General features: G+C 45.1%; 1 protein-coding gene across 8 annotated transcripts in view; it reads left to right on the plus strand.

The window, feature by feature from the left end:
- GLCE (glucuronic acid epimerase) overlaps positions 1 to 19,204 on the plus strand; it is a 64,425-nt gene extending 45,221 nt beyond the window's left edge. For 6 of the 8 annotated variants that reach the window (XM_080395365.1, XM_080395363.1, XM_080395368.1 and 3 more), the window contains 3 exons: positions 8,069 to 8,631; positions 12,368 to 12,613; positions 15,287 to 19,204. In XM_080395365.1, the coding sequence (XP_080251491.1) occupies positions 8,082 to 8,631; positions 12,368 to 12,613; positions 15,287 to 16,311 (1,821 nt within the window). In that variant the 5' untranslated portion in view covers positions 8,069 to 8,081 and the 3' untranslated portion in view covers positions 16,312 to 19,204. Of the gene's footprint in view, positions 1 to 8,068; positions 8,632 to 12,367; positions 12,614 to 15,286 lie in introns of those variants that run through there. The other 2 variants (XM_080395362.1, XM_080395369.1) reach the window with 2 other exon arrangements.
- Positions 19,205 to 19,730: the final 526 nt, after the last annotated feature.

Raw genomic sequence — 19,730 nt, forward strand, 5'->3', positions numbered from 1 at the left:
AAATCTGCTTTTTCTTCTTTGGGGCTGTGATCAGATGCCTTGTTGTGAGGAAGTTACTAATGATCCAGAGGAACAAAACAATCCAATTGCTTGTACTTGCCAGTCAGGCTGCACGGCGGGATGGACTAGATGATGCATCTATGTCCACAAAGCAGCAAATGCTGCCTGCAGCTGGCTTGTTTAGCTGTTTGGGGTTTTTTGTTTGCCCTGAGTGGTTAACCCACAGTGAGACCTTCCCTGACAGTCCACTCGTCACTTCTCACCAAACAGCACTGAAGAAAAAGGCATACAGGGCTTCCCCATTCAGTTTGGTGGTGGTGTATTTTTACTTTATGAAGACAAATAGTTGGAATGATGCATTTTACGTTGTTCTAAGAAGGTAATAATGTGTGGCTGAGCAGAAAAATGAGCAGCTCTAATGCCTGTGCCTGGCAGTGTGATCAGAGCACATACCTGTGGTAGCGCCTGTAAGTTAAATACAGTCTGCAGGTGCAGTTATTTTTCCCCGTAGGTCTCAGGATTGCTCTAAAGCAGAACCAGCAGTAGAGTCGCTGCTTAAAGCTGCTGAAACTTGCCGGGCTTGCTGGGACAGTTCGGTGGGAACTCCTCAGCCCCCCACCGACCCCTGCAGAAGCTTGAGATGATGCCTGCACATGCTGCCCTCCTTCCCCTGCCAGCTGGCATTTCCTCGGCGGTCGGGTACGCTGTCAGAAGAGTATAGCTAATTGAAAAGCAATTTGAGCTGAACATGGTAGCAGCGGCATCCAGGAGAGGCAAATCACAGCCGTAGCCAGTGCCATCCAGAGTACTGCTACGGAAGAAGGGACTGGGGTGCTATAAAACCAGCGATGCGGTGGGTTTTCCTTTTCTGCCCAAAGAGAGACCCCAGCTCCCTGAAATAATATTGCAGGGCTCCTCCCGAGGGCCTTGTTAGAGCCCTTAGGCTGCTGTCTTGAGGCTTGCTCAGGCATTGCTTTCAAAGCCTAAATATAAGGGAGACTGATGAAATGGTTTCATCTTTTGCTTCATTAATCTGCGTAGTAACTATATAATACTCGATAGCTTGGAAAGAGGCAGTGTAATGCCTCCACAAGCAGCAGCACTAGATTTTGGAGTTATTGTTTGTGCCATTAGTGAGGGGTTTAATAGCTTAATCCATCTGGAAAGCAAGTAGATTTATTAGACTGTACAATAAATGGGCTCATAATTACAGCAGCAGTCCCTATTAACTGGTTTTCCTGATATGGCACAAAAGTATGATAGACAAGTAACTTCATCTTCAAAGTTCTGAAGTGATATTCCATACTAGATTTACTAGAAAAACAAAGGCACCTCGATAATCTCTTCGGTGCCTGAGAGCCTTTGCAGTGACTGGGACTGGCCAGCTCGTCTGAATGCAAATGTGCTGGGCAGTTGTGCAAAGAAACACAGATAAAGCCATCATTTGCAGTGCAGGACAAGCGAACACCCTCCTAGCATCTTAGAAAAAATACAATGTTCTATCTAGTTTAGATTACAATTACTCTTTGAGCTGTACTAGATTATTTTTTTTTAATATTGGCTGATGAGGTTTTTCAATGTGTGCAGCATATGCGGGAGTGGAGGAAGATGACCAGTGCTTGCTGTGTAGGACCAACATCAACAAATCTTGCGTTTTCTGTTGATGACACCAACGTGCCTTCTTAAAGTTGTGCATCTTACTGTGGATTCCTGAAGAGCTGAGGTTGCAGGGGACATCTGAGATGATCTAGCCCCACCTCCTGTTGAAAGCAGGTCTCGGACAAGGTTATCCAGGACCTTGCCGGGTCTTGAAGCAACTTGTCCACTTGGTTGCAATGAAGTGTGTAAGTTTCTTCCAATTTTACAGCGGTCTTTTTTCCAATTTTAGATTATAAACCATTCCCGATTGCGTGACCGTCAAAGGACCACGAGTCGCTGAAATTGTGCTCTTGTGGGGGGAAATGGTTAATGCAAGTTAGAGCAAACTGTCTTGCAGGTGGAGAATTGTGTGCTGCCTGTCCAGAGGGCAGGAGGGGGGAGCGGGGTGAGGGGGCACAGGCACATCCCAGGTGTCTTGAGGCAGCAGCTAAGCCGGTTCGGAAACCTTGCAAATTGTGTAGCTGCACGGATGCCAGCACTGAATGCGCCCGATGCTAAAATTAGATACAAATCTGAGTTTCTAATAAAAAATGACAACATAAAATCATAGAATCATTTAGGTTGGAAAAGACCCTTAGGATCATCGTGTCCAACCATTAACACTGCCAAGTCCACTACATCAGTATCCATAGAAGAGTAGTTTGACTTTTTGAATTAACTGTTACGTAGCCACAGACTGTGATCCTTAGTAATAGATGTGTTAATGCAAATAAAACCGTATTAGGCTCTAATTGGACTGGAAAACTGTAGGATAAGCTGCTAGATACAGCTTCTTCGCTTCGTATTTTAGATCCACAGATGGAGCACTGGAAGCAGTGAGGATTAGATAGTAAATCTGTGCTAAAGAGTCAGTGGAGAGGCTGGTAATCTAGATTCAGTTATGGTAGATACATTCGTTTCTGTTTGTACAGTCTTGTAATTTCCTAGCACTTAAGGAAAAAACAAGCAATCTTGACAGTGTGCCGTGTGTTAAAATACTGAGTGAATACAGGCTCTGTGCAAATCAAGTATAAATAAAATATTAGAAGCTAGACTTGTCTGTTGGAACCAGCTTGCCCAAGTTAGCATTCTGATAAATTGTATGTATTGCCAGAATATTTTTAAACGCTTATTCCTCAGGTCTAGCATTTTGCAAAACAGTGCTAGTTTGTATGCGTGGTGGGGAACCAGATGCATAATGAAGCAGGTGATAGGAAGTAAGTCCAAGGAGCCAACATGAGCAGATTGAAGATGCAGGTAAAACATGTTTGGGAAATGCAGAGCTGTCAGGAAGTTAGATGATTCCTGAATATCACATTTTAAGATGTGAGTAAACTTTGGCGAAGGACCTGAAATTTTGGTGTCATTTTGGTTATCAAAAAGAATTTTGCAGTTATTGAAAACAATTCTCAAGTTCTTTGTTGTTTTTTTTTTCCTATTATATAATGTTGTAATGACTAGCCTAAATAGTATTTTGCTGTGTGTAACAAACAGGAAATGGGGGAAAAAACCTCTGTCTGAGGTCTGTGTGTAGCCCAGTATAATTTTTCAATCTGGGTATGTAATTAAGTTCTAGTCTCGTTGCATTATTTTATTATATTGTACAGTGTATCTTTTCTTTAAATACTGAGTTTAATGTGTCTCAGATTGGCAGTCACTGTTCAGGGTTGGTTTTTTTCTCTCTACTAAATAGCTTAGTCTGGCGTAGAGGCTTCAAAGTAAATAGGTAGCTTATCGCTAGTCGGCAGAAATCCCTGCTCTTAAGTAAAAATACTGTCTGTCTTCCTACCGAGCAAACACAGAGCTGGTGTGTTGGACTATTTGAAGACCTCCGAGACTCAGCGGGCAACTTACTTTTGATTATTGTTTAAACACAGAGAATTTAAACGCGAGTGCTTTAACTTGCTGCCAAGCGCCGTGTTCTTGGGAAACATACTTTGTGATCTGGTTTCTTGAGTCCTTACTCAGTTATGTGTTCAGGAAGGTGCCTAGTATTTTTACTTTGCTTAAAACACTTTGTGCTCTTTGCTCGTGCTGGTAGGGTGGTTGCAGAACCGTGCAAGTCGGGCTCCTGCTGCACGTGATGCATCCTCTGGGGCTTTTAATTCAAGTTAAATGCGAGTCATCTCTGTTGGCTGGAGAATCATTGATCGGGTTTATTAAAAGCTGATCCATGCAATGTGAGCAAAAAACATGACAGCACTGAAGTAGCCACCGGCGGCTGGTATTGCGTGCTTATCTGAAAGCGCAGTTTGTATCTGTGTCACCCAGGTGAAACAGGCAGAATGGTTAAAAATAAGTAAAAGCACACGGCCAGCAGCAGTGTTCCTGTCTGCATTCATCCTGCTGTCAGTGTCACCGGCAGCTTGCACAGATGGGACTTGGAGCTGTGAGAAAGCTTTAAATAATTCTCCCCTTTAGCCTCGGTGAAATGCATCAGCCCTTACAGAAGCTGTTGTGGCCAGTGTCAGCATGTGCCACTTTTTAATAGTCTTCCTTTTTTTAACTTTGAATGCCAGGGAGGCTTGAGAAACACCTGAAGCTGTGGGCTTTTTGGAAGGGCTTGGGGCAGCAGGACCGTGTCGCTGCTTCGGGGTCCTCCTTGCAGCAGAGTCTTCCTGTTCCACTTGAGATACATTCGGGTTGTGGAAACCCAGCTCCTGCGAGGACCTGTGCAAGCACTGGAGAGAAGATGCTCCCACCGGGCAGGTGGGCAGCAGCAGCACTGCAACCTCACCCCTCTGCTGAAACAAAATCTCACTCTCTGAAACAAGATTGGGATGGTAAGTCTGAGAATTGCTGCAGGTTTCCCGCTTCCATGCCACTTGTTTTGAAATGATTTCGCTACATCACATCGATGAAAACTGGGAAAGCAGAAGTGCTTTTCAGAGCGCATCCTTCCTTTCCCCCTCCCTGGAGGCACAGACGGTGCTTCCCAGCCAGAGGAGCTGCATCTTCCCATCTAGGAAATACCCCAAGGTCTTCCTGAGCTTATATTGTATAATGTTATTGCTCATAAACACAACCATGCACAGAAAGACGGCAGCGTTGCCTGCTGGATTTACAAATGGCCTAAATGGATGGTTATTATCCGAGAGAGGAGCCTCCCGTTTTCGTCCTGGGCTTTGAAGCTGAGCAATGACGAGCAAAGCACTGGGATGGTTCCTGTGCCAGGTACACAGAAACCTGGCAATAGTCTGATCTTCAGAGAAATTCTTACTTTTAATATATTCAACACAGTTTTGCAGATCAAAAAAACCCATCTTACAAGGGACTTTGTAAGAAAGAGAGAGACGTACGTATTTTTAGAAGGCAAATAACTTGGTTTTATGTAAGAACTGAGTACCAGAACTGAATCTGTCACTCAGATACACAACTGGGACTGTGAATTACTAATTCACAGCACAGAATACCAAGATTTGTCCTTTTTCCAGGCATCATTAATAAAGCAGCGGTATCAAGATTTTATTTTTATTTAATTCAGTTGCTCCTTATATTAAAACAGTGTCTCAGAAGCCTGACACCTCACTTGAATTAGCAAAGTCAGCATCTCTAATCACATCCCTGTTTTGGGGTACATTTGAAACTAGTCGTTCGCCCTGTAAGAAATGCCATTTCACTGCATTTTAATTAGAATTTGTATAATGGTTTGTACAGCAACTGTGTAGGTGTAAACAGTGTAGAACTAAAGGTGTATTCATTTATAGATCGTTTGCGCTGTCGCTGTAGGCTAGCGCGGGTGGTGGCCCCACTGTTAATAAGAGCAGCGTATCGCGCTGCTGCAGCAGCTTCTGGAGCCCGGTAATTCAGCGTAGGAATTAAAGGAATTTTAGCCAGACTTCTGAGAAGTATTTGTCCTTTAAAACCCATAGCTCCGGTATTACTTGAGGGCTAAGGATCGGCTTTTCTGATAAACTTTTTCTGATAAAATTTGGGTGAGAGATGTTTTCGGTGCACAGTCTTGGAGAGGCTGGGTATGTCATCCAGCAAAACGAGGAGAAAACAAAAGTGGATCTTGTGGATATATTACTTCATACCTGAGAACGACTTTCCTGTGTTGTACTCTTTAAATCTTTTAAGTATGGTATGATGAAATCCTTTTCATAAGAGCAGCAAGGGAATAAACCGATTTAACACGGTCCCTTTGTGGGTTTAAATTACCTCTTTTTACTGTTGGAATTCTGAATTCTTTTTTTCAGCAGTTGAATAAAAATCCATCTATCCATTTAACATGTAATAAGCCTCTCTCCTGCACTGATATTTCTAGATTTTTTCGGTGACTGGCAAGATGTAATGTGACGGTTCTCTGAAAAGACTCCGCTTTTCTTTCCAAGTCCTCTTCAGTTCATTTATAGTTCATAAAACCTGCGTATTTCAGCAGCGTTGCCAGGAAGCCGTGGATGCAGCTGGACCCAACCTGCAGCATCTCCAGCTCTTCCCTGGAGTTGCGAGGCAAGCATAGGAAATGCTTTGCACTACTCCAAATCCTCTACTGTCCAAGGCAGCAGAACAAAAATAAAATAAAAGCTGTGTATAATGGCATAGCCAGGACCTTTTCACAGCTACGGAATCTGTTTAAAACCATGAAGTAACGGGCATGGGGTAATAGGGATGTAAAAAGTGTGGTGATGATGGTTCCCCTTCCCTCTCTCCCCATCCCCTGGTAATCCAGATGGCTTAATTAATTTTGAGTTTTATAGGTAGGGGGTGAAGTGTGTCAGAAATCTAAAAGTGAATTATCCCTTTGTGTAAAAAGAGCAGAGCATATTTGTTGAGGTCATCCTGAAAGCATCATCACTAAAAATTATCTGCTGATGCAGAAAATTGGATTTATTCTTATGTTAGCATTTCCATAAAAATACAATTATATATAAATTTATGTTCTCTAAAAGCTTGTAGTAAACTGGGCTTTCAGAAAATAAGACACTTAGCTTTTAAAGTCCATTTTTAAATGACCAGATGGTGCTTACAGTATGGAAGCATAAAACTGGTGAGAGATAATTGATTATTTCCATTTAAAAAAGGGGGGTGGGGTGAGACTCGAGGTGAAACTCCTTTTAATTGCTGTATGGTTAACTCCTGCCTGTCAGCAGAATATTGGCAATATCTGCCGCCGTTTCTGGAAGCACCTTGGTGAAATTGCTGCCGGCCAGACCCAGCACCGCTGTGCCATCCTGGCACCACGAGCAGCCCCCGGGGATGTCAGAGGGGGCTGCAATTAAGCAACGGGTTTAAAACTTAACTCAGCGGCTCTGATACTGCGGCTTACTAGGGAGTCGAAATTCAACTTCTGTTTAATAAGGATTTTATGAGGTGTATCTTAAATATTCCTGCACGTTTGGAAAATGCGCGTGTCATTTGTTTGAACGACTTCATTCCTCAGCAAAAGTAGGGTCTTCAGAGCAAATGTGCTTGAAGCACTTCAGCTGCTGGCTTTTATTTCCACACTGCTCAGCCTTGCTTCTTGCCGGGGCTGTAACGGTGGTGGTGGAGCATGCTGCACGCAGCAGGAGGTTTATCTTGCAGGAAAAAAAAAGAATAAATAAAAGGAAATCCCAGGAGAGGGTTTACATAGTTCCTGCTTTCTCCTGGGGGACCAGGGCACGTGAGCCCCCAAGCATGTCCATGGAGGTCCTGTCCCTGGGGGCAGTCCTGTACTTTCCCAGTCCCTCCTTCGCTTCTTCTGGAGGCTCCTGGCTGGGGGCTGCTGGCACCATCCCCACTGGGGCTCTGGCTGTAAAGTCCTCCATTACGAGCCCGCTTGCTGCTCCTCATACACATTATTGTTTTAAAAGTGCATTTGAGGTGCAGTAACATCAAGAATCGATCCAGCGTCGAGCTGCTTCTCAGAAAGTGTTTATAGCTTTAAACAAAAAAAAAAAAAAAAAGGCAAAAATAGGCATCCTTTGTTATGTTGATATCTCCAGTGATTTCAGCTGTGTGAACTGTGAATATTTCTAGGCTCCAGGTTTTGATTATAGGGCTGTTTTGTTGGAAATCCCTCTTTCATGGTGCTGGGTAGGCGGCAGTTATATTCTGCTGAGGATTTCTCTTCCCTTGTGTGCTGAGGCCGGTGAGAGTTTGTTTGCTGATTCCTGGTGGCTGCTGAGCATCTCGTTAACATCGAGCTTTTTATTTAGAAGCGCTTGCCCTGCGATTGCTGCCGTTTCTTTGCGTCCTTTGCCTTTGGTGAAACAATCTGTTGCAGCAGCCGGGAGGTGAGCCATGGCTTGGTGCGTTTGATCTCTTTGCTTAGGGAGAACTGGAAAAACCCAAATTCTCTTCCAGGTGCCCCCACCTGCCCCCTTCCTATTGAACACCATCATGGTATGGACGTGGCGATGCTGCACCGGTGCTCCGAATTCGCAGAATCACCAGCTCCAGCTGTAAGTACCACGTCTCGAAAACCTCTCCCCTCTGTGTGTTGCAGGTATGGTGTGAATATGCGTTGCTTGGCAGCTCGGGTCAACTACAAGACTCTGATCATCATCTGCGCTCTCTTCACCCTGGTGATGGTGCTTCTCTGGAACCGATGCTCCTCCGACAGAGCTGGCCCGTTCCCCCGCAGCCTCGCTGGTCCCGAACGCCGAGCCGCCGCCGCCGCCTCCGAGAGTGACCCGGCCCGGCAGCAGAGCGAGGAGGCATCGCCCCAGGAGCAGCAGAAGGCTCCCCCCGTCGCGGGAGGCTTCAACAGCAACAAAGCCCCGGGGCTGAAGTACGAAGAGATTGACTGTCTGATCAATGACGAGCACACCATTAAAGGGAGGAGGGAAGGCAACGAGGTCTTCCTGCCATTCAGCTGGGTAGAGAAATACTTTGAGGTTTATGGGAAAATTGCTCAGTACGATGGTTATGACAGGTTTGAATTCTCTCATAGCTACTCCAAAGTATACACACAGCGAGCACCTTACCACCCCGACGGGGTCTTCATGTCCTTTGAGGGCTACAACGTAGAGGTTCGAGACAGAGTGAAGTGCATAAGTGGTGTTGAAGGTTTGTATCGAGCATTTTAAATTTCTTTTTAATAGTTGAAATGCTTCTTAAAATTTGCTGCCATCATTTGAGATGCAAAGTGATGTTAGTTTTGTCATGGTAGTCTCAATATGAGAACTCGCCTGCAGTCTCCACTTTATGCCAAGTTTTCCCAGCTCCTGTCCTGCATCTCGGGTTTCACTGGTTGTAGCAAACCCCAGAGGTGCCAGGATGCTTCTCCTACAGTGCTGCTGTTAGGTTCTGGCATTGCCACGGATGCTTGTATCTGTCAGGGAGCTATAACTGTTTGAAAATACAAAATTAAAAAAAAAAAAAAAAAGCCTGGTCCTCCTTTCTGAGGAGGCTCCTGCTTCCCTGTGGGCACAGAGACAGCCCCACGCTCAAACGGCCCTGCTAGCAACCTGCTCACGGGCAGCTGAATATTTGGGGTTTTGTCTTCAGGTGTAACAATATCCCATCTCCTTGCCTTGCTGGGGCAGTGCTGGAGACACAGCAGTCAAGCCTTCCCCGCTGGGCTGCTGCTGAGCAGGCGGAGAGGGTTTTGCTCAGCAGTGTTGGGGTGAGCTCTTGCCAGACCTCATCCTTTGCACAGCTCCAGGTAAACGGGCATCACCGCGCTGCTGCAGCCAGGGCAGGCAGGGCATCGCCTGGCCTCATCCTGCGCAGCAAGGTCAGGAGGTTTCAGAGAACGGCTGAAGGGTCAAAAAACTCTCCAGCCACTAGAATGTCCCTGTATAAAATTAATATACGGTAAACCCTTTCCAATTTGCGCTTTTGCTAAACCGTGCAATCAGTAATTAGTACGCAAGGTCTTCCCGCGTCTCGGTGAAGATTTGATCGTGGAAAATTTGTGTCGGGTTTCATATTCAAAAATTAATGACTTTATAAAGCTATTATGAAATGTGACACTGTGACCCCTCATAAATTAAAGACCAACTTTCACTGAAGGAATAAAATATATGAATTTTCCTGCATCTCAGTGATCGGTGATGCTCCACTGTGTTGATGTAAGCTCTTCCCATGATACAGTCACTGCAGAAAGCTGGCGTGTCTTATGGTGAATTTGTCTGGAAAGGCTTCACATAAACAAATGCATAGGGTATGTCCGTGGGTTTTTGGGGTTTTTTTTAAGTATGCTTTCACATTTTTATTGTTATGTTTAACTCTCATCCTCATTACATCTGCCAAGGAAGGGAAACAGGGCTTTGAAACTCAGGGCTTTCCTAAAGATTCAAATGCTTCCCGGTAACTACACATCCGCTACGTGTGAGTATTGCCCTGCTCAGGGTTTACGTGCACTGTGAGAGGCTGAGGAGATGGCTTTCCTTTCCAACTGATGCACACATTGCTGATTAAATATGGCTTGTGAATATGAATAATAGCCATGGGTGCTGTTCTTGTCATTGGGGGTGTGCTTGGTGCCTTAGAGCCCCCCCAGTTTTTGTATGAAATGAGGAAGACGGGTGAGATGCCCTTTGCAACTGGACTCTGCGGTTCTTGTGATGTTTTTTTAGCAAAAAGCTGAAATTCAGTAAGAACTAATTGAGAACCAGGAGGGACTCTGCACCTCTTGCTTCTCCAGATGTGCATGCTGGGGACACATCGTGCTGTGCGTGGCTGCTCTCTACTTAAGCCTCGAGAGACCAGTGAGTTTAATACTCAACAATGTGGTTATTTAGCTGTGAAGCTTGCTTTTTTGTAGCTTAAGAGCTGTCATTATGAAATGGGGTGCCAGAGCCTGGGTTTTGTAAAGGCAATAGAGTTACTGGTACCCAGCGAACAGGTCAGAGGAGATAAATAGTTGTAGTTTGTAGGGAAGGGGGTTTAATATTAAAACATGTTTTCAGACAGTTTTAGGCTCTTGCCTTGCACCATTCCACCCCTAGAGATTCTCATGTTGCTGCCTGATGAAAAAAGCCTTGTGTTACATTTTCGCCTTCTCTTTTTCTGCAAGGTTATTGTGTGATGTCCTATGACCTGGAGAATTTTATCTTGTCATCTTGTATACATTTCAAGTAAAGCTCTTATAGCAGATTTCTTTTCTTTTTTTCTTTTTTTCTTCTTTTTTTTTTTTTTTTTTTTTTTTTCATTTTGTCTTTCAGTCTCAATGAATGCACCCTTAACTGAAAATGCTTAGCATTAATGAGTGAGATGCTTCCAGGAGATAATATGCGGTATTTAAATATTTCCTGTGATGGTTTTCTCTTTTGGCAGCAGTAAACCATCACATCTCCATCAGTAATATTTATTGGTAACACAAAGCACCAAAATATGTCTGAAAATGTATCTTTTTATATTTAGCATAAGTAATTTTTTCATTGTACCAGATTTCAGAAGAAACTGGTTTCTGAGCATAACGTTGCCAAGGGGGAAAATGGTGCGAACACCAATTTGTTTATTTTCATCTTTTTTCTTTTCTTATGCGCATGCAAAGATGCGCATTCCTAAATATCCCTGGTTTCCTGCGAGAGGGTCCTACTGGTCTATTCCCATTTGTATTCATATTTAGAGGTTGGGAGTTTGTTCCATGTAAAATTCAGGACTTTAGGAGAACCCTGGTTTTATCCGTATTCTAAGTATCCTGTGTTTGCTGGTTTGTGGAGGGACGGGTATAAATCGGTCTCCTCCGCACAGTTTGTTCTCATTTCCCACACAGCCCGTGGTGCAAGAAGCAGTTTATGGCACGAGGGGTTTTTCCCCCAAACCCCGAGGCTGCAGCTCCCGGGAGCTGGTGGAGGGCAGGCAGAGGAGAGCCTGGAGCTCGGCGGGGTTTCCTGCGGGTGCATCTCTGCTAGTGATCGCGCGGAGGGTGGAAGTTACATCTGGAGGACAGCTCTGTGACATTGTCTGAGCTCATTCGATGTGTTATGCAATGCGTCAGGCCACAGATGATGTACTCTTCCATGTCCCTGCTTTGAATCCTCTAAAGAAGTGCTGCTGCAGGGGGTACTTCTGGTCTGTGAAGACTTTGAAATCTAAAGTTGCCTTAACCCAAAGTTTAAGAGCGAGAAATGTTCTCTCCTGCAAGGCTCCCAGCTTTTGGAACAGCAAGTTGTGTGTGAAGGGTTAATCCCAGGGACGGCTGGGCTGGAGCAGTAGCTCTGAAGACAGGGGACCACTTTGGATAGAAGAACTGGGGCACGTTCTGCTGGGCTGTGTGGAGAGCCCGGCTGCTTTCTGCAGGCATCATTTCAGACTGCGCTTGTAATGCCCTTAGGGGAGCCAGGGTAATTGGAGCAGATTTGTGGATGCTGGGTAAATTGCTCTTTTAGCATCAAATAACTCTTACCAAAATCTAGTCATAACATATACACTTAATTTGCAAAGATTTATGTGGCGTTAAAGGGGCTGTGTTAGATGTAATGTCGTTTGGAGGTTTAGTGGTCTCTGGGGTAGGGGAGAAAAAAATCTGTTAGGGCATTTAAAATGTATTTTAAAATAAGTGTGATGCTTCAGTAAACAAATGAGAATGTATGGAAGACCACAATAAGGACTTCTCTGCCACTCACATCTGCTTAGTTTTGACTAGGTATGGATCTCAGCGTTAAAGGGAGCAATTCACTCCTCGAACTGGACTTCCCTTGAGTCTGGCTAATGGTGAAGCCTAGAAGTACCATTTGCTGGAAGTGAAGGAGTGATGGGGTATGGAGGAGGAGCACGCAGAGCTGCAAACACTGGTGGTGTGGGTTTTTTTTAAACAGACTGATAAAATACCACTTTTCTTCCCCTCTCATAGGTGTGCCGTTATCCACGCAGTGGGGACCTCAAGGCTATTTCTACCCCATCCAGATTGCACAGTACGGGCTGAGTCACTACAGCAAAAACCTGACAGAGAAACCACCTCACATCGAGGTGTACGAAACGGCTGAAGAGAAGGACAAAGGCGGCAGGGCCGTGGACTGGACGGTGCCAAAAGGCTGCTCTCTCTCCACAGTATCCGATAAAGCCAAGTTCACAAGCGTCAAACAGTTTGTCGCTCCAGGTGGGTTGTGCTAAATGCGTGGCAGCTAAGCCACGTCTGTTAATTTGCACAGATGGTACCAGGGGAGCTTTTAACTGGCTGGGATTAGCGTGTTTTCATTTGTCCTGCGTGACTCCCCGTCCTTCAGGTCTCACCTGAGAATGTCAGCTCGTTTCTGTATCTCTGGAGTTTTTCTTTTCTTCTGTTTTCTCTCCATCACTGCTTTTTCAACACTATTTTAATGAAAAAATGGGTGGCTGTGTGCACGGAGGGCAGCGAGAAGCTACAGTCACGTTTCCTGAGCCTTTCAGCTTTTGTCTCAAAATAGAAGAAGGAAAAAAAAAAAAAAAAAAACCACCAAAAAAACCCCACCAAAAAAACCCCACAAAAATGGAACCAGTTGTGAAGCCTGGGAAATAGCGCTGACGTGTGATAAGCAGATGTTGACAGATGATAGATAAGGTCTATTTTCAGCCTGGAGCAAGCGTAGCACGTGCTGCTCTCCGGTTGGACCCAGGATCTCTCTCTTCATTGGGATGCAACTATTTTTGCAACATTTGAGCTCTTGGTTCTGGTTAACCCAGGTTGCCTTAAACAAGGCAGCGAGGGGGAGCAGCTGCCCTCGTGCTGCGTCAGTGTTTGCGGGGGGCTGCGGGAGGACGGTGAAGGTCTGGGGCGGGATACGGGCACTCTCCTTCACCTGCAGATGTGCAAGATGCATTTTGTTGCCGTCTCTTCAATTTACCGTGTTCTGTTTTGTACTTAGCAGGGAAATTCATTATTTTATGCAAGAGTTTCCTTTGTGCTAGGACAGAGTCATTAATAAGGACGTAATGTATTTTTCCTCAATCAATACCCATTAGAATTAATGAGTCCCTTACTTAAAAAGACAGTGAAGTAATTTTCAGTTGGCACCTTAGGCTTGGGTCTCTAGGGAAAAAAATGTTGAACAGTCTTGTGTCTTTGTAGTAGATAAATACGGGGAGAGGAAAGGCTAAAAGATCTGTTATGTATTCTCTCCTCATCCTTTATTGATGGCAGAGTAATCTGCGGGGCTCGAAGGCCGTGGTATGCATCCAGTCGTCTTCGATGGCCTTAAGTAATGGATTTACAGGCGCTTAAGGCAGTGCAAATGATGGGTAGCCTTTAGTTCTCCTTTGCTTCTTAAAACTCTCTTTTTTTTTCCCCCCCCCCCCCTCTATTATAATTTGCTTCGTTATCTCACAAGCATTTATTTACCAGGAACTGTAGAACTTCCTTGACAGGAATTGCAAGTGGGGTTTTTTAATTAGATTTTTTCACAGGAGCAAAATTTTGTGTACCAGAGAGCGGGGTTTCTTCTCCCAAAGCGCAGATACTGATCTCCAAAACTCAAAGGAGTGAAGCTTTTACTTGAAAATACTGGAAAACATGACATTCAGTCTAAATAATAGGTACCGTACGATGGCACCTTTCAACACAAGATGTTCCAAAATGCCATAGATTCGTTTGGGAGATGGGGAGAAGCCCCTGCTGTGCAGAAGCAGCTGACCCAGCCCGGTGGTTGCACGTAGAAACGTTTATGGGATATTTCACACATCGAGAAGTAGCAGAAAGGAAACAATCGCCTCGCACGGGAGAATTTTATTCTATGGAAAGCCGTTAATTTAAGATGACTGTCTTTAAGTGTTTATCATCCCTCTGTGCCTTCAAAGCTACAGGATTTGCCCACAGCCTTACAAACTAATTAGCCCTTTGATCTTCTAGCATAGGTTGTTTGGGGAGAAGTTGATTTTACATTTTAAAATCTAGCTTGCGAGAGGACACTGGATTTTATTATGTGGTATTGCCTAGGAGCTTTATTTAAATTTTTTTGTAATTAAAGTGGGTTTTGCCAATGGAGAGGTTAATAAATACTTAGTCTTTCTATAGTCTTTTCTTCCCCCCCCCCCCAACTAAACAGCGCAGTGGTTTTTGGAACTGCCAGGTTGTGAAGGAAAGACGTTGGAGATTTAAATATTAGTCCCGGGGGGATCCTAAATATCTGCTTCTCGGCACTCCCAGCCTTTCTTTTCCTTTTTATTTTTTTTTTCCCTTTTCCTGAAAGCAGAGCTTTATTCAGAAATACGACTGCTCAAGTGATGCCACGTTTTTGGTGTCTTTTCTGCCAAGTGAAATTTTCAGTTTGGAACAAAAAGGGAGTTGTCGGTTTACATTTTGTATTACAGAAGAGGAAAATCCCACAGCACCTACATCCTTGCAGCTTGGCTGCTGTGCCCCATCCCATAGGAAAAGTCCGGCTCTGCCTGCCCTGTATCCCGGCGGCAGTGAGCCCCCCATGCTGGCGGCCCTTGCCCTTGCCCTTGCCCTCCTCCATCGACCAGGTAGCAGAAGCACCTGATAAGGGGATCGATGGAGCCCCTGGCACTTCAGCTCCGCAGCGAAGTGCTGCGGCGCGTTAATGTAAGATGCGAACGAGTTCCCCCCGGTGCTGCGGGAGCCGGCCTTCGCTCGCAGATTTACTTTTGTGCTTAATTAAATAATATATGATAGTGTGCAGAAAAAAATGATTCAATTATTGATGGGCTGCCCTAAAAGCTTTTGGATCCTGCCTGGTAAGAGGGTTTACCTCTGGAAGCTGCATTTCATCGCTTAAATGTTTTGGAGAAGTGAGCGCTTTACCACTGAACAAGGCTTTTCTGATTTGTTTTGCAGAAAATACTGAGGGGGTATCTCTGCAGCTTGGGAACGCCCGAGATTTTATTATTTCTTTTGATCTCAAATTTGTAACAAACGGTAGCATTTCTGTGGTTCTTGAGACGACAGAGAAGAACCAGCTCTTCACCGTGCACTACATCTCCAACACCCAGCTCATCGCTTTTAAGGACCGAGACATCTACTACGGCATCGGTCCCAGGACTAGCTGGAGCACCCTCACCAGAGACCTGGTGACCGACCTGCGGAAAGGTGTTGGCCTCTCCAACACAAAAGCCGTGAAGCAGACCAAAATCATGCCCAAGAGAGTGGTGAGGCTGGTAGCGAAGGGAAGAGGCTTCCTCGATAACGTCACCATCTCCGCCACTGCTCACATGGCGGCTTTTTTTGCTGCCAGTAACTGGCTGGTGAGGAACCAGGACGAGAGGGGCGGCTGGCCCATCATGGTGACGAGGAAGCTGGGGGAAGGCTTTAAGTCCTTGGACCCGGGCTGGTACTCGGCCATGGCGCAAGGACAGGCCATCTCGACGCTGGTGCGGGCATACCTGCTGACGAAGGACCACGCGTTCCTCAGCTCGGCTCTGCGGGCCACGGCGCCGTACAAGCTGCTGTCGGAGCAGCGCGGGGTGAAAGCCGTCTTCATGAACCGGCACGACTGGTACGAGGAGTACCCGACCTCGCCCAGCTCCTTCGTGCTCAACGGTTTCATGTACTCCTTAATCGGGCTGTATGATTTAAAGGAAACAGCTGGGGAGAAGCTGGGGAAGGAGGCGCGGGTCCTCTACGAGCGCGGCATGGAGTCCCTGAAGGCCATGCTGCCCCTCTACGACACCGGCTCAGGGACCATCTACGACCTTCGGCACTTCATGCTCGGCACCGCTCCCAACCTGGCCCGGTGGGACTATCACACCACCCACATCAACCAGCTCCAGCTCCTCAGCACGATAGACGAGTCCCCCATCTTCAAAGAGTTCGTCAAGAGGTGGAAGAGCTACCTGCGAGGTGGCCGGGCAAAGCACAACTAGAGCTGACAACCAAACCCCTCGGTCCTGCTGCCTCGCAGAGGTACGGTTTCAAAGGTTGCATCCTACGTTTTTTACGGACCTTTTCAAAGAAGTGATCCTTAAAACTGATCTCCTGAAATCATTGCATTCCAGTGTGAAAACATTCGGGTCGGATGGGTAGGATTCGGGAACTTCACCTGTCCTTAGTGCTCCACAGCGATACTGTTGGCACGAAGCAAAACCCCTTTGTGCTCCTGAGTTTGAGGATGGTTTTTGGTTGGGTTGGTTGGGTGAGGTTTTTTTCCTTTTTGTAGGAAAATATTTGCAGAAGCCATACAGGTCTCTAAAGTCCAGCACTTGCCTGAAAAGTTAGTCTGTGGCCTCTTTTAAAACGGAGTTATATGTGTCTATGTTGGAACAGCATAACAGATCGTGTGGTGTAATGCCGTAAATATTTACTTGTAGCCTGGGTAGTGGACAGTGTATCTTTTTAAAGGTGTTTTGTTGTGGGGTTTTTTTTTTTTTATTTGAATTCTTTTTCTTTGGGGTGAAAAATACTTTAACTTCCCCCTGCCCCCGCCCGGTTCTCTGTACGGAGATCCTTTAGCTGTACGGTTTCTTTACAGACGTGTGGACAGAAGAAATGTGGACCCCGCGCAGGCTTCAAAGTCACGTCACGTAAGCACAGCTCGGTGGGGCTCACGGACTGCACAAAGCCTGCAGCCATGCCACCCTCTGTTTGTAAAGCCCAATTTACCGTCTCCCGTCAGGTTTGCTGGTGTTGCTTCCTCCCTGGTAGCTGGAATCTTGTCGTGGAGCCCGATGTTTTGTACTGTATTTTTTATTTACACCTGAGAGGTTTCTCTAAGCTTTGGCAATTTCATTCTTTGGGAGACCTGTCTTGAATTCCGGAGTGATGCGGAGCTCATTTTGAGTAGCATGCAGGAAATTCCATTGGAAGTAGTTAACGTTTTCCTGTGGTGGTTTTCATTTTTAACCTGCTTGAGCATATCAAGTATTTTAAAAATTAAAACTACCCCGGGGGGCTTTCCAGCTCCGCCTGTGCTTTAATACCAAGTTTCACCTCTGCCTACTGTTTTACTCAGAGTGTAAGGGGTTGTTACATCTCCAGCACCAGTTTCTTGGGTGTGCTTTGTCTTCGTGGCTCTGCCAAGCGAGCAAAGGTGCCAAACACACGCGTCTAAACCCCAACACTGTCACCGTCCTGTTGTGATGCAGAAGAAACCAGGCGACTTCTTTTTCCTGTTTATCGGTCCTGTACACCCACCGCCAGTCCGCCTGCTTGGCGTGTGGCATCCGGGGTGATCCAGAAATGTAAATCCAACCGATTCCATCATTAGATCGGGGTGTTTTATTTGGTAGCGTAGCAAATGCTGGGCTGTCAGCTGTGCTGAGGCATGCTGGCATTTGCTGCAGGAGTTCCCAGGCTCGAAAGCTCCCGACGTACGCCGGCATGGGGAGGACATGTATTGGCTTTGGGGTTTTTCCACTCATCCTATTACATGTTGTACATGTAAGTGGGGGTTAAGCTTAAGATGTTCGTACTGAGGATGAAGTTCATTCGAATCACAAAAAGGTTGGGCACAAGGACAATATGCATCTTGATTTATTTTTTTTTTCCTCTATTTTTTGATGCTTTTTCTATTTCTCGCAGTTATTTGAAAACAACTTTTTAATTACTTGATCTTTGCAAACGCATGCTATGAACACGTCAATATGAGAAGTGGAAGTCACAGGAGAAAGTTCAATACCAAAGGTAGCAGAGGTGAATTTTTTTTTTACATACATGTGTATACACACACACGCACGCACACACAAAACTCAGAAAAATGTGCTTCCTTTCCAAACAACTGGTCCTTACTGCAAACACAGAAACATCTTTCTCCTGAATGTTTCCTTCATCTTTTGCCCATTTTGGATTTGGAGAATCTAGAGAGACTCTCTGGGTACTGCTCAAGAGATGGTATCGGTGCCTTACAGAGGCCACAATCTCCTTGTTTGTTTTGTTTTTTTTTTTTAATTAATGCCAGTTAACAAATTGCAGTGTCGCTCATCTTCCAATGCTTCGTGAGAGCCAGCCCGGCAGCTGTTGGATAGGTGAGCTCAGAAGTGTAGGTTGGCCAAGCCAACGCCGTCGGTCCTGTCAGACCACCTTATCCTTAACATCTCCATTGCATTTTTGTTGGCCTTAGCACACACGTTACTTAAACCAGCCACCATCCGAGGTGGTGGAACCGAAGAGAGTCAGTGTGGGGTTTCTCCTGTTATTCTTTTTATTTGAGTTGTGCAATGGAAGAGGATTATTGGACGTTGGTGCCCATAACTCCATCAAATTCACTTAAGTTGGGGTTTTTTTTTGTTTGTTTTCAGTCTTCAAGCTGACAAAGATCTTAGGGATTAAGATCTGTTTAATCTTTCCATGGGGCTTACTGTACATAGACTTCATCGGAAACATAGTGCGCATGGGTATACGCAAACCAGTGACACACAAGCACAACTGTACAAGTGTGGCAGTGCTGTTTTTTCTCGGCCATCGTGCAAGACATTCACTGAAAGCTGCTAGTTTCATTCACCTTGTAATTGTACTTTTATTTTTTCTACGTTTTTTTGGTTGGTTTGTTGTCGTTTTTTTTTTACATGTGGGATATACACCATGTGTTAAATATGCAATAAATTGTTTACAGGATGCTCTTATAAAGCTCTTGTAAAGCTGTACAGACTTTGCAGTTTAAGCACAATGTGCACGTTAGTTTTATATACAGCAAGACATGACTTTTTGCAGCAGGAAAGGTTCTACTATGTTTATATACAAAGTAAATGGATCAACGTTTGTGCTTAATGTAAAGCTGCTTTATAAGACTGTAAAATAAATTTTTTTATCTTAAGATAAACATGGGGCATTGTGTCTTTGTTATTTCAGTCGGTACCTTCTGCTCTGCGTGTGGTTGTGGATGAAACATTCTTTTTTTTTTTTTTTCAACAGTGAAGAGTTTTCCGATTTGAGGTAAGGACCACAGATCTATATTCCCTGCCTGCTCAAGTAAAGTTCATGCAGTATGTTGCTGGTGTGAGTTATTTCTGCTAAATGCATCTCATTTTTTGATATTCTATTATTTTTGTTAAATAACAATTTTGAGGGCTTGGTCACTAAAAAATAGCCTAACCAAGATGACAGGTGTTTGGCTGAGGTCGCCTGTAATGTGTAAGAAGTGCACCGCTCTCTTAATTCCTGTTTTCAGCAAAAAATTTGCAAGTCCTATCAAAATTCCCCCCAAAAAATTCTCTGGGATTGAGATCGTCTTTCGAAGCCATTCCATGCCTGAAGTGATGCTTCCCACCTTGATGCAGAAGTGCCATTAGATCGGAGCTTGACGATGGAAAGTCGGTGCCTCCTTGGCTGTAAACGTGACCTGCACCCA

Source organism: Falco punctatus, assembly GCF_963210335.1.
Source record: "Falco punctatus genome assembly, chromosome: 7".
In the NCBI taxonomy this organism is placed as follows: domain Eukaryota; kingdom Metazoa; phylum Chordata; class Aves; order Falconiformes; family Falconidae; genus Falco; species Falco punctatus.